The sequence below is a fragment of the Schistocerca serialis genome, chromosome 1 (genome assembly GCF_023864345.2).
Source record: "Schistocerca serialis cubense isolate TAMUIC-IGC-003099 chromosome 1, iqSchSeri2.2, whole genome shotgun sequence".
Classification (NCBI taxonomy): Eukaryota; Metazoa; Arthropoda; class Insecta; order Orthoptera; family Acrididae; genus Schistocerca; species Schistocerca serialis.
The window spans coordinates 1126810451-1126825250 of NC_064638.1; the positions used below are offsets into that span (position 1 = coordinate 1126810451).

At 37.8% G+C, this 14800-nt stretch overlaps 1 protein-coding gene across 3 annotated transcripts in view; it reads left to right on the top strand.

Annotated features, from left to right (window-relative positions):
* The window catches only part of LOC126416960 (rap guanine nucleotide exchange factor 2-like), a 318137-nt gene that overhangs the window by 214863 nt on the left and 88474 nt on the right, over positions 1 to 14800 (top strand). For all 3 annotated transcript variants that reach the window (XM_050084850.1, XM_050084843.1, XM_050084860.1), the window contains 5 exons: positions 2828 to 2964; positions 4796 to 5084; positions 5794 to 5953; positions 6697 to 7012; positions 7789 to 7984. In XM_050084850.1, the coding sequence (XP_049940807.1) occupies positions 2828 to 2964; positions 4796 to 5084; positions 5794 to 5953; positions 6697 to 7012; positions 7789 to 7984 (1098 nt within the window). The remainder of the gene's footprint in view (positions 1 to 2827; positions 2965 to 4795; positions 5085 to 5793; positions 5954 to 6696; positions 7013 to 7788; positions 7985 to 14800) is intronic.

The window sequence follows — 14800 nt, forward strand, 5'->3', positions numbered from 1 at the left end:
TGATTCAGTACTGCAAACACTACAGAAAACAGGAAAAGAAAACTTTTTTTTTTCTGTCTCTTCCTGCTCAAGCCAGTATACTGATGCTTGTGCTCATATGATCCAGTGTTGATTGCACTGTCAGTGGATCATTGCCAACTGAAAAATAATATACTGTGAATGCCAGTCCTCATCAAAGCGTCCCCCCTCCTGCAGTTATCACATATTTTAAAGTATAAGATTACAAAAAAGGTAGATTGCTATTCACCATATAGCAGATATGTTGATTGGCACAACAAAAAAACTGTTAAACATGTAATCTTTCGCCCAGATGGGGCCCGTCCGAGGCCATCTCTGCTATATGGTGAGTAGCAATCTATCCTTTTAGTAATATTGTCATTTTTCCATCCTCAATTTTTCATTGTTTGATACTATGTCCCAATAGCTTAAACATTATCATGTGAATTGTATTTTACCTTAGCCTTTGTTCTGGTAGGGATATAGTTGTTGGTATATTGTTGTTGTTATGAATTTTACCCTTAACAAGATTTAGAAAGACATACATGGTATTTAAATTTATATGTTATTTACAGCAGTTTGAGCACAGCTTCCTCGCCAAAATTTTGTTTGTTTCACACACTGTAGAAATTTTATTTAACTAATACTAAAAAAATGTTTCAAACAATGGAATATGTGTCCTTACATCTGAGCCATAATACACAAGATAACTAGCAGTCGAGGACTACACCTCATCTAGCGAATTATGTTGAGGATGGGCATGTATTATTCTGTTTCTTGTGATGTGGATTATTGTAAAAGATGTCCACACTTTTAGTAAGCAGCTTTTGAATTAGCTTTCTCACTATACGTTTTGGAAAATTTCGCTTTTCGTTTCTGAATAATGATGTAGTATGACTTTGTTTAACATATCATATGTAACCACAAAATGAAAATTGAATGACAGGTTCATGCACAAGAAATTACCACCAACTAGCATTTTTGTTAAATTTCCTTTACACACTATTATTTCACTCGTGTTTATGCGCAACACAATGTGTGGATCCTCTCCTCCTCTAAATAAGTCATTGCTCACCTGAAGTGCGAAGCCTTGTTCCGTTTTTTGTATGGAAGTGTAATATAGATTAATATTAATACTCACCACATAGAGGAGGCACTGAGTCGCAGAACAATAATTATTATTTTACTACTAGTACTACTAATACACCTACTACTTTTCATTGTAGTTGCTTTTTGCCTCTATTAATATGAAAACTTGTTTCTATGTTAAATCGTTTTCCATAATGTGCATCAGAAATCTGAAGTATTTCAGATTTGGCGACTATGTAAATTATTCGTAATACTGGAGAGGGGGCAGGAGGGGAGTGGGAAATGCTGCCTGGTAGCACATTTATTTGACCCTTTAGTTGATGTGTAGAGTATTAGAGGCATTGTAATTTTGATTTAGGGTAAACAGCTCCTCTGTGTTGATCCCATTCTTTTGTAATCTGAGATAATATTCCTGCTCAACTACTAGATCTTGGACATTAATTATGATGCCTTCAATATCAACACTGAAACATCTGTCTACTCTAACAGTGAACTTTCATACTGCCACAAAGACATATTAGCAGTTGAATTGCTTGTGTACAGTGATAGCTAATGACACATGCTTCATTTGGCTGGAATGCAGTGTAACCTATCATATGCCCTGTCTTAGTTGCATCTGGAGCTGCGACTAGTATTTTTACACGTTAGTCAGGAGTAAGTATATACCACAGAATTCCATGCAATATAAAAATTATGTAGCTAAAAAAGAAGAAAGATATCTGCCATTTGGTCAAGAAAGTTTAATGACTGTTAGAAACAGTAAATGTGTTTACATTGGAAGATTATTGTATTGCCAGATGGACATTAAATTTCATATTAATGAAGTGTTTACTTCAGTGTCTCACTATATCGAGATTAATACAGTGAAGGTAGAACAAACCATGGAATGAGAAAAGACAACCACTCGGCACTCAGTAAGTGTGTAGGCATTTTAAAAATAGGTGGACACTATACACTGTACCTCAGCTTTTGAAATTGCATTCATCGTCAAATTGTGCAAACAGCTGCCCCCTCCCTCCCTCCCTCCCTGCCATGGAACCCCTCGCATAAAAGCTCCTGGGCTCTGAGAATGAACACAAGTGCTAACACTGAGCTATGGTGTTTAGTTTGTTTTTTGTGTGCCTATCAACTGTTCAGTGTCTCCACTATGTGGTACATAGTTGCCCTCACTTATTGTGTTTTTTTTATTATATATACATATATAGGTATTGTATTTATTTAGCACAGCAGAATTTTGATGGTTAGGAAATTGTTGATGGACTTTGAATATGAGCAGAAGTTGGCCACAGTGCTGTTGCAGGAACTAACCTGAAGTTTATGGCAATCGTTGGCAGCCATAGCAAACTAGAGCAGGATTATTGTAATGGTACTTGCACTTCTTTGTATCCAATTAAAAACATACTCTTGCATCACAGTGACTTGATGATCCTTACCTTTTTACGTTCTGTGCTCTTACCGTACCCTTAGAGAGAGAGAGAGAGAGAGAGAGAGAGAGAGTGAGTGAGTGTTTACAGGCACCGTAACTGTCATAAACATGTAGTTCTGCTCATATGCTGCCCAAGTTTGTGTTTGCTAATTTTCATTTGTTTCTTGCAGTTCCTTTATTTTTTTTTCAAATGGTTGGTACCATGTCAACCCCATTTTCAGTGCCGAGGAAATACTGTCTTTTAGAACTAAGTGTAGGTTTTAGCTTTCTGTATCAGCTGTTTGGCATTAAATAGTTCTTTGTTTTGTTTCTCAGGGGACACCAGAGAGGTTAATGTTTCAGTTGATAGAAGAAAATTCAATGATTGATCCTACATATGTTGAAGATTTTCTACTTACACATCGAACTTTCATAGATAATTCAGTAACAGTTGCAAATCAGCTGCTTGACTGGTAAGTTTTACAGTAATATTTGATCAAATCAGATCCTTTTATTTGTATGAAGACAACATTGAGGTTGAGGTTGCTGGAGAAATCATCTAGTACAAATTATTTCTTTAAAGAATATAATATTATAATAATTCTGTGTTACATATTTAATTTACATAAGTGGCAATTTAAATTTTTATTATACAGCTTATGTTGTACAGAATTTAGTTTACATTGTAATTAGATTATCAAATCATTGACATGGTTACATCTTGTTCAGAAACATTTTGCCAATGTATGCAAAGTTATTTTTAGTCTTGAATAGCCTAGTCACAAGGGGACATTGCTCAGGTTTCTGTTCCTTGTTTTATCAGTATGGACATTAGCCATAAATTTATATGTATATGCGTTCTCTTTGGCATAAACAAGAACTTGGAGTGCTTGAACAGTCCACAGGTGTACTGCTGGTCCATAGTGTCCCACGGGCACAATATTTCATCGATCAGACATGTCGCCATCGTCAGGTGCACTGACGAACTGAGCTCCTGAGGGCGGGCGGCTGTATTAAATCCCCTCCCCTCGCAAGGGACACTATGGACTGGCAGTACACCCGTGTACAGAATTTAGTTTACATTGTAATTAGATTATCAAATCATTGACATGGTTACATCTTGTTCAGAAACATTTTGCCAATGTATGCAAAGTTATTTTTAGTCTTGAATAGCCTAGTCACAAGGGGACATTGCTCAGGTTTCTGTTCCTTGTTTTATCAGTATGGACATTAGCCATAAATTTATATGTATATGCGTTCTCTTTGGCATAAACAAGAACTTGGAGTGCTTGAACAGTCCACAGGTGTACTGCCGGTCCATAGTGTCCCACGGGCACAATATTTCATCGATCAGGCATGTCGCCATCGTCAGGTGCACTGACGAACTGAGCTCCTGAGGGCGGGCGGCTGTATTAAATCCCCTCCCCTCGCAAGGGACACTATGGACTGGCAGTACACCCGTGGACAGTTCAAGCAAGAAATACGCCGGGAGAAACTGAAGAATCACAAGAACTTGGAGTATTTACTAACTTGGACAGTAAGTATTTTGTATTCAGTGAACTATTTTTTCAAGAAGTTGTGTTCTGTAGGCCAAAAATGCATCTTATTACTTTCTCAGCTCCAGCAGTGTTTCCCCATATAGCCCATAGTTAAAATGTGATTTGAAAAATGAATAATATACCATCAGGAGGAGGTCATGATTAACACAGCTTTTTAATTTTTGTCAGGTACACTACTCTCAATAATTTATTAGAAACTTTTTCTATCTGGGTATTCCAACATAAATTATTGTAGAGAAGGGTGCCTGAAGGAGAAAAGTGAATGTTCTATTTTATTAGCATTTAGCTTTAATCTATTATCCTTGAACCACTGAGTTGACTCTTTTATCAAGAGATCATTCATTTGCACCATGATCTTTTCATCTGTCTCAGATGTGATGAAATTGGCACAGTGAACATACATCACGGCTTTACATGACACAAGACTGGGCATGTCATTTACATGTCACCAGCAGGAAAGGTCACAGCTCAGAACCTCTGGAATGTGGAACTCCATATCTTACATACAGAAAATCAGATTTTTTGCTCGTATTTATGATCACCATTTGTTTTCTGGTAACAAAATATGTACAATATTTCACATTTTTCTTGCTATACCACGAGCCATTTTCAGTTTTAAGTGGTGATCATTTGTTTGCTGAATGTGTGTGTGTGTGTGTATGTGTATGTGTATGCGCGCACCTGGATTTCTTTTTATCCATCTAAAATTGTGAATGAACTAATTAATGTGTATTTTTATGTATAGGTTTAATGAACCGTGCATCAGGGATCGTGTTACAAGGGTGGTGCTTTTGTGGGTGAACAATCATTTCACTGACTTTGAGACAGACCCATCCATGATGGAGTTCCTGGAAACATTTGAACAGTGCTTGGAAAGAGAGAAAATGCAGGGCCAGCTGAGGCTCCTGAACATTGCTTGTGCTGCAAAAGCAAGGACACGTAATGTGACTCTGGCAAGACCCTCGAGGGATGAAGTGTTACAATTTTCAATTATTGGTGGCTTTGAAATGGGTTTTGGTATATTCATATCCCAGGTAATGCACATTAAAAATATTCACCTTTTCAATTTTCATTGTCTGAAAAATGACTCGCTTATGAAAGTTCATAGCTAATTTTTAACTGTGAAGAAAATAAATGATGGTAGCATTACTGACTTGAGATACAGCCAGCCACTGGTGGCCGAGTGGTTCTAGGCGCTTCAGTCTGGAACTGCACAACCGCTATGGTCGCAGGTTCGAATCCTGCCTCGGGCATGGATGTGTGTGATGTCCTTAGGTTAGTTAGGTTTAAGTAGTTCTAAGTTCTAGGTGACTGATGACCTGAGATGTTAAGTCCCATAGTGCTCAGAGCCATTTGAACTTGAGATAAAGCAAGATATGATCATCCAATTCTTGCACAAAGTAAAGAAATAATAATAATCATAATAACAATTACAATAATAGCCAGACACTCAGCAGTAGCAGTTTTGGCTTTGTCTGGTAATTTGTTTTCAATGGTCACACAAAGGAATGCCGTAAAGTCAAAGCATTTTGACTCTGGCGTCTCATTTTTTAACCTTTTCTGTGTTAATATTCTATTTCTGCCTGTGAGAGTCTGAAAAATTGATGTTATTTCTAATGTTATTTGGTTCACATTTCATTTTTGTTTGTTTGACTGTTTAAGAATAGTAAGCTGTTGCTGACAAATTAATTTATTTGAAAATTATATGTGTTTTACCATTTCTTCAATGTTTGAAATTTATAGGTTATCAAAAAATCAAAAGCTGAAGATGTTGGTTTGAAGAGAGGAGACCAGATTCTTGAAGTGAATGGACAGAGTTTTGCACATGTTAGCCATTCGAAAGCACTAGAGATTCTGAGGGGCACAACCCACCTGAGCATTACAGTGAAGTCAAACTTGCTAGGTGAGACAAACCAATAGAAATCATTGGTAATGTTGTTAAAAGTATGTTGGTAAATTAAGGGTTGAACTTTTCTGTGTATATTTTGTATGCGTAAGGTATTACGTGATGAACATTGGTTTTAATGTTTCATAGTCTCTTCGTGGAATGAGACAGTGATGTTAACACGATTTGCAAAATATTTTCATAATTGTACTGTGGACACATGCAGAACATGAAAAGAAATATTGTCACAATAATGAAGACATATGCGTTGGATAAGAGGTGTTAATTGGAAGGAGAATAATCATATTCAGTTACTTCTGTAAAGGTTTTCATACTATTCAAATTTTGGAAGAATTTTTGCTTTTTTTTCCCCTCTTGTTTTCCCACATTTACTGTCTCATTTTGAGCAACCTGATTTTTGTATACGCGAAGTATTGCTGACGTGTCTGATGACCATTTTCACTATTCCATTTGTTCTTGCACACTGAAGCATGTTAAGTCCAAGAATTAACAGTAATATGAAAATAGCTAGCTATTTGTGTGTTCCATGAATCACATCTGCAACATCTTACTGTGATGTAGAGTGAGTCAGTTTTACAATTATGCCCTCATTTTACAAATAAACTTTCTTTTCTCATTTCATTGTTCTGACAGTATTACTTCCATGTACATTATCAGCATACAGTTCAAGCTTTAGTTTGTTTGATGTCATAGAGAAATCAACTAACAGATATTAATGATTCTGCCGGCTCGTGTTCCAGAGTTCAAAGAGATGCTGCAGACGCCTGAAAGCTCGCCACGGCCGCGGACTGGCCACAACAAAGTGTCCCGCCTCGGTCCCGACCCACGGCTCCGGCTGTCGACGGTTGATCCGACTGCTGCGCTCCTGGCAGGTGCTGCTTCCATCCCCCCTACTGCGGCCACCCCAGCACCTGTGCAGCTGCCTGTCAACTCCTCTCCCAGCAAGGATGCCAAGAAGGATGGAAGCGGCAAGGGTGGCTTCATGACCCTGGGCCCAAAGAAGCGGCTCCAGAGAGCACTTATCAAAATGAACATTCTGCCAAAGAATACTATTGTGTAAGAGAACCTGACTTGCGGTGCTATAAGTTGTATTACTTTCTGTTTACTTGCTTGTACAGTCCTGCAGTAGTTTAGATATGGAAAATTTGCTTTCTGGACTGTTGTTAATTATATTTGTTCATAATCACATTTTCAGCCTGTTATGCCATTCTCAGGTGCCGGTTGTAATTTTAAGAGTACATTCTTGAAGTTGAACTGATGCTTTAGCATTTTATACTGTTGCAGCTATCACTTGAGAGTTTCATAATAGGCCAAAAGTGTGATTGTGAATAGATACATTTAATAATAGTCCAAGCAGAAAATTGTCCCTTCTTGAAAATTTATGTCTCCTTGGCGTCTGATGGAAATAATAGAATAGAATAGAATAATTTTATTGTCATTAGGCCATTAAGGGAATAGACAAAAGTCATACATATAATGCAATATAATTCATGTTGCAATAGAACAATAGGTTTGTTATTACAGTGTAATATTACGATTGGTGAAATCCTACAAAGTCATACTTATATTACTATATTAATCCTGTTGCAAAAGAGTAATCAGTTTGTTATTACAATATAATATTACAATTTATGAAATCCTTTGTCATAGAATGGGTGGGCAACTAACCAGTCATATAGTGCTTGTTTGAATGGTTACTCTGGTAAATCTTGCATAGCTAGTGGAATAATAGTAATAACTAGTAAAATTTACTGACTCAGAATAATATTGTTTTGTATAATAGGGTGCAAGATGTGTGACGTGTCGTCCGAGTGAGTGTGTGTCTTTTTCAGTGACGGGGTACATACAGATGACAGCCCATACCTACAGTCAGCGTCCTCGCAGCCAGGGCAGACGAGTCTGTATCACAGTCATAGTAATCCAGATTTAATGAGCATCTGCTACGATGACTTGCGTTCAGACTATCCAGAGCATGTGCTCAAAGTTTATAAGGCTGACCAAACTTGCAAATATTTGCTTGTACATAAGGTAAGATTTGTAGATTGTCTTCTGTTAATCTCTAAATTCTTCTGAGACAACAATCAAAGTGTGGCTCTTCAGTTTCTTTCTATGTGCTTTTTAAGGCCTCGGATATTTAGAGTGTATACCTTACTCCTTTGGGGAACCTATAAGCACTTGTTTCAGTACAGTAGGATTTTCGAGAAGAGCTATTTATTAATCTTTGTTGTTGTCGTCGTCGTCGTCGTCGTCGTCGTCGTCGTCTTCAGTCCTGAGACTGGTTTGATGCAGCTCTCCATGCTACTCTATACTGTGCAAGCTTCTTCATCTCCCAGTACCTACTGCAACCTACATCTTTCTGAATCTGCTTAGTGTATTTGTCTCTTGGTCTCCCTCTACGATTTTTACCCTCCACGCTGCCCTCCAATACTAGATTTGTGATCCCTTGATGCCTCAGAACATGTCCTACCAACCGGTCCCTTCTTCTAGTCAAGTTGTGCCCCACAAACTTCTCTTCTCCCCAATCCCATTCAGTACCTCCTCATTACTTATATGATCTACCCATCTAATCTTCAGCATTATTCTGTAGCACCACATTTCGAAAGCTTCTATTCTCTTCTTGTCCAAACTATTTATCGTCCATGTTTCACTTCCATACATGTCTACACTCCATACAAATACTTTCAGAAATGACTTCCTGACACTTAAATCTATACTCGACGTTAACAAATTTCTCTTCTTCAGAAACGCTTTCCTTGCTATTGCCAGTCTACATTTTATATCCTCCCTACTTCGACCATCATCAGTTATTTTGCTCCCCAAGTAGCAAAACTCCTTTACTACTTTAAGTGTCTCATTTCCTAATCTAATTCCCTCAGCATCACCCGACTTAATTCGATTACATTCCATTATCCTCGTTTTGCTTTTGTTGATGTTCGTCTTATGTTCCTCCTTTCAAGACACTGTCCATTCCGTTGAACTGCTCTTCCAAATCCTTTGCTGTCTCTGACAGAATTACAATGTCATCGGCGAACCTCAACGTTTTTGTTTCTTCTCCATGGATTTTAATACCTACTCCGAATTTTTCTTTTGTTTCCTTTACTGCTTGCTCAATATACAGATTGAATATCATCGGGGACAGGCTACAACCCTGTCTCACTCCCTTCCCGACCGCTGCTTCCCTTTCATGCCCCTCGACTCTTATAACTGCCATCTGGTTTCTGTACAAATTGTAAACAGCCTTTTGCTCCCTGTATTTTACCCCTGCCACCTTCAGAATTTGAAAGAGAGTATTCCAGTCAACATTGTCAAAAGCTTTCTCTAAGTCTACAAATGCTAGAAACATAGGTTTGCCTTTCCTTAATCGATTTTCTAAGATAAGTCGTAGGGTCAGTATTGCCTCACATGTTCAACATTTCTGCGGAATCCAAACTGATCTTCGCCGAGGTCGGCTTCTACCAGTTTTTCCATTCGTCTGTAAAGAATTCGCGTTAGTATTTTGCAGCAGTGACTTATTAAACTGATAGTTCGGTAATTTTCACATCTGTCAACACCTGCTTTCTTTGGGATTGGAATTATTATATTGTTCTTGAAGTCTGAGGGTATTTCGCCTGTCTCATACATCTTGCTCACCACATGGTAAAGTTTTGTCAGGACTGGCTCTCCCAAGGCCGTCAGTAGTTCCAATGGAATGTTGTCTACTTCCGCGGCCCTGTTTCGACTCAGGTCTTTCAGTGCTCTGTCAAACTCTTCACGCAGTATCGTATCTCCCATTTGATCTTCATCTACATCCTTTTCCATTCCCATGATATTGTCCTCAAGTACATCGCCCTTGTATAGACCCTCTATATACTCCTTCCACCTTTCTGCTTTCCCCTCTTTGCTTGGAACTGGGTTTCCATCTGAGCTCTTGATATTCATACAAGTGGCTCTCTTTTCTCCAAAGGTCTCTTTAATTTTCCTGTAGGCTGTATCTATCCTACCCCTAGTGAGATAAGCCTCTACATCCTTACATTTGTCCTCTAGCCATGCCTGCTTAGCCATTTTGCACTTCCTGTCGATCTCATTTTTGAGACGTTTGTATTCCTTTTTGCCTGCTTCATTTATTGCATTTTTATATTTTCTCCTTTCATCAATTAAATTCAATATATCTTCTGTTACCCAAGGATTTCTACTAGCCCTCGTCTTTTTACCTACTTGATCCTCTGCTGCCTTTACTACTTCATCCCTCAGAGGTACCCATTCATCTTCTACTGTATTTCTTTCCCCCATTCCTGTCAATTGTTCCCTTATGCTCTCCCTGAAACTCTGTACAACTTCTGGTTCTTTCAGTTTATCCAGGTCCCATCTCCTTAAATTCCCACCTCTTCTCATAACACACTTTAATGCCGAACTACAAAAGAACTTAATCAAGAAACAAGTGTTTCTTCCATGAACATAGTTCCCCCATGAACACACAACTCCTTTACAGTATTCATTTCCCTGGCATGACACCAGTCTTTCAGCAGGGAAATCCTTAAACCACTGTTCAGATCCCACATTCAGTTACATTGACAATCATCTGACTTGGCCAGGATTGCATAAATTCAGCACATGTTGCTGTTGTGTTGTGGCTCTCAAGGTTATCATCTTTGTGGCATGCATCATAGGAATGATTTGTTTTAATTTTCATATCTCAATAAGGACCTAGATTCTTGGCCTTCAACTTTAATGTTGGTCCAGTTTGTGTTCGTTTCATTGTGGCCAGGGCATCAACTTTGTACTTGGAAGCTTTCTTCTGATATCAGTTGAAGCTGAAATAGGTTTTCTTCTTGCACATAGTTGATTTGTAATGTACGGGGTGTATACGCCCTGGGAGAACAGGGAGATCCAGGAAAAACCCGGGAATTTTTTCATCCGGGAGAAAACCGGGAAAACCACGGAGATTTTTTAAAATTCCAGGAATTTTTCAGAGATTTAATTTTCCATCACATTTTTGTAATTTTGAATGCTTACAACTGACAGTCTAACAAAGAATATTACTCTACCTCGCTACTGCAGAACTATATTGCAGCAATAAAACATAAACGAGAGAAAAAATTAAGTAAAACTTAAGTTGCAAAGGAAATGTGCCATTTACAACAAAATGTGTTAAAGGCATTAGGACGAAAAACGATCTAATACTTCATAACAGCAAACTGCTTGAGATGAGAGTGACATCACAAATGTTTACATTAGCTTTGTTAGAGCAGATGCCAGTCGCGTATGAACAGTACATTCTCCCGCCTCCGGCTACTTGGAAGTGTGGCTGTAGCTGGAAAATTTTTCTGGCATGCAGTGTTTACATTTAGTTATTTTGCTGTTTCCTCTTCATTTGCAGATCTCACATCATGGAAACAAAACGGATTTCTGTGGCCGGGAGCCATCAATTCATAGATTTCATAGATAAAATAGATTCACATGATTATCGAAGACTAGAATATGTTATTTGTTTCAGTTTTTTGGTTTTATTTTATTTCCAAGTTTGTAACTCAAGCAATAATTGCCTTGCAGAACGGTGAAGTTATTTTTGTCGGTTTGCTAAAGAAATTCGTTTTTATTAATATTTTCCACTGAGGCAGTCAATTGATTTGAAACGAAGTGTTTCATTCCATACTATTGCCTAGTTTCATCTGTTTGCTGGATTTAAAGTGAACGTTTTCATCTTCTGACACGTATGGAATTATCGATAAAATGAAACGAGCGTATGGCATCGTTGGCCGGGAGGCCCCTATTCAGGGAAGTTCGGCCGCGGTGCAAGTCTTCATTTCATTCGATGCCACAATAATAAAGAACCGAACATGAGGTAATGCAGTATTGGTACTCCAAGAAAATTTACATCCAGAAAACCACACTGAAAAACTTAATACCAGGCTGGGACCTACTTCATTGTGAATCTGGACATACAAATGTACACTTTAAGCGGAAAACGGTATTTCAGTATGGTTTACGAAATTCCGATGCTCTTGGATTATCATGCGATGTTCTGTTTCCTTTACTACGTTATGTAAGTTCTCTTAATGACTTAAACGTATGAACATACAGGCTGCGTACGGGCAGTAAAAACTGTTATCTGGAGGCCAATGGCAGCTGATAAAACGAACCCGTTTCTAATAGCTCGAGGGAAAATATTGCAAATAGTGGTTTGAAAAGCGTCACTGTCAATGTAAATATCCTTTTACACAAGTGGATTACAGTGTAACACACATAAAAAAGACCAATTGAAACCTTAGCTTTTCTGGTAGCTAATTGATTTTCGAGACCAGTGTTATATGTGAAAGCGTACCTTGCCTTGCAGCCACACTTGTATATTAATTTAAACCATTAACTTTCCCTACTTGTGTATTGACCCTATTTAATAGCGATGTTACTGTTGACTGACTACATCGCGTGTTCTATGCTCTGAATACTTGCTTTCATTGGGTGGCGACATCACGTGGCGTGAGCTATGATTGCCTTACAAAATTGCATCGCAAACTCGATTTCAATGTTTTGGAAACTAACTTGCCGAGTTTGGCGGAAATTAGAATTTATACTTTTGTAATATGAAAATATGCAGCGTACTTGTGGCTGCATATAATTTTTTTTAATATTTTTTTTACCCCGCTTCTGGTCGTTTACTAATGTGCTGGGAATTTCAGGCTGGCTCATGAAACCTTAATCCTTCAAAGGATTGATAAGTTTTACAGCTCCAAGGGAATGTATCCTGTCATTTAACATGGAGAACGTGTATTTTCGTCCGGGAGAAAGTGTATTTTTAACCAGGAAATCTGGGAAAAATCCGGGAATTTTTTTCCCTTGTCCGTGTATACACCCTGAATGTAGCTACTTCGCTCAGTTTACTGTGTCATCTCTTCAGATGACTTAGTAATTTCTTCTTCTAATGATTTTGTGATGTGAAGATCAGTCTATGTGTGCATCGTAACTCCTGCCGAAAGTTCAAATGAAGTTTTCCCAAGACATGGTATGTTGAATTCATGACACGTAGAGCTGATGATACCACTTATCCCAAGTGCTATCAAGACTGAGCGCAGCAATCATTTCAGCCAAAGGAGAATTAACCTCCGTAATTTTTCCATTAGCTTTGGGTAGTCCTGTCTTAGTTAAAATTAAAATGTGTTCAATTTATTCTGTAAAGCAGTACTTCTTGAATTCTTGAGAAGCAAAAAAGTTCCCTCCATTGGTAATTACTGGAACTGGTCCCTAAAATTAGTTTTCTGTAATTCCATCTTACTAATTGCTTCTGTTGATTTTGTAGTCTGTACAGGATATAGTGAGGCAAAAAATGTGTCAGTAATATGTAGAATGTGGTTGTACCTTTTGTCTGTAGATTTAAGTGGTCCAATACGATCCACGTGATGTGTATATAATAGCTTACTTTCTTTGAATAAGGGACGAAGGAAAGCTTCCTTCTTTCTTGTTTCTTATTCACAGTTTAACATATTAAACAATTGGAGATCGTTCTTTTCACCTTGTTTGTCAAATCTGGCCTATAATAGTCTTGTTCCACTTCCTCTTGACATTCTATCTCATTGTTAATTTTCATGTCAATTTTGTAAATGATGGATAAGTATTACCAAATTTAGGTAGCAATTTCATTTTTTGTCCCGCTATCTATACGCAGTATATTGCAGATTGCTCTTAACTTTGCTTCTGAAAATGATCCTTCAATGAATGACTTCTTAGTTTCATGCACACCAGCTATTGACTGAAAAGTAAAACCAGAAAACTCTCAGGTGCTACAGGTTTCTTCTGTGATCCTAAACTGTTCTGAAAATTAACTTGCATAGTGATGTAGTAATTTTAACCAGTGCAGAGGTTATATTTTCATTTACTTTTTCGATTTCTCCAAATGTTGCCATTTACTTATGTTTCCGTCAGTGTTTTCTCCTTTCTATACATTTAAAATTTTTCCTTGTGTCACAGTGCTACCATTAAACATCATTAAAATGTGAATTCTCATCGTAGAACCAGACTCAAAACAATTGTATGTCACTGCATTGTCGGAGGAAAACAGCGCTCAGAAAAGTTAGTCATAAACATCGTAGATCAGGCAACAAAAGTGCATCATCACTCTTTCAGTTGATCCTGAGCAAGCCCCAGAATTTCTAGGAAACCAGTTCCGGCTTTCATGAAAGGCTGTTTATTAATCTCCCTATCACCAACTTTAATACTGAACTAATTAAAAATAAAAAAGAACTTAACCAACAAACTCTTGTTTTTCCCAAGAATGTTGTTTCTCCATGAACAAACAAAACTATTGTCCAATATTCAGCTTCTCAGCAAGTCTTCAGTCCCGTTGGCAAGGAAACTTTAAACCCACATCCAAATCCCACAATACTAGTAGCTTGTGAACATTATTGTTTGGGTTGATCACAGTCATTATCATTGTTGCCATTAATTAACACAAACTATGGTCAATGAAATCTCTCGATCAAGTTTTGGTTGTTTCATTAGCTGTGGTTATAAGTGCTATTGACTAGTGTTATTGCAAGGGTCTCCTAGCATCCAAAGTAACTCCTGTTTGTAGCAAGTGTAGCAGCAGTTTGAACTTGAGCTGTCGTATTAGATGTTGCCATGTTTGTATTCATACCCGAAACTTTAAGGTGGTCAGTCGGGTCCCTAGTTCTCAATCGTGGAAGAGTTCGGTTAGTAGTAATTCTTTTTGGCTGCAGCCAACATTATCTATCTGACAGTACTTTGTGAGAGAATTATAGTTGACCGCTGTGTTAAAACACAGTAACTTACTCTGTTTCATTGTGTTTCCTTGGCTGGTGATTATTGTATTTAATTGTCACTGTTAGGATCTTTATTAAACAGGAAATGATT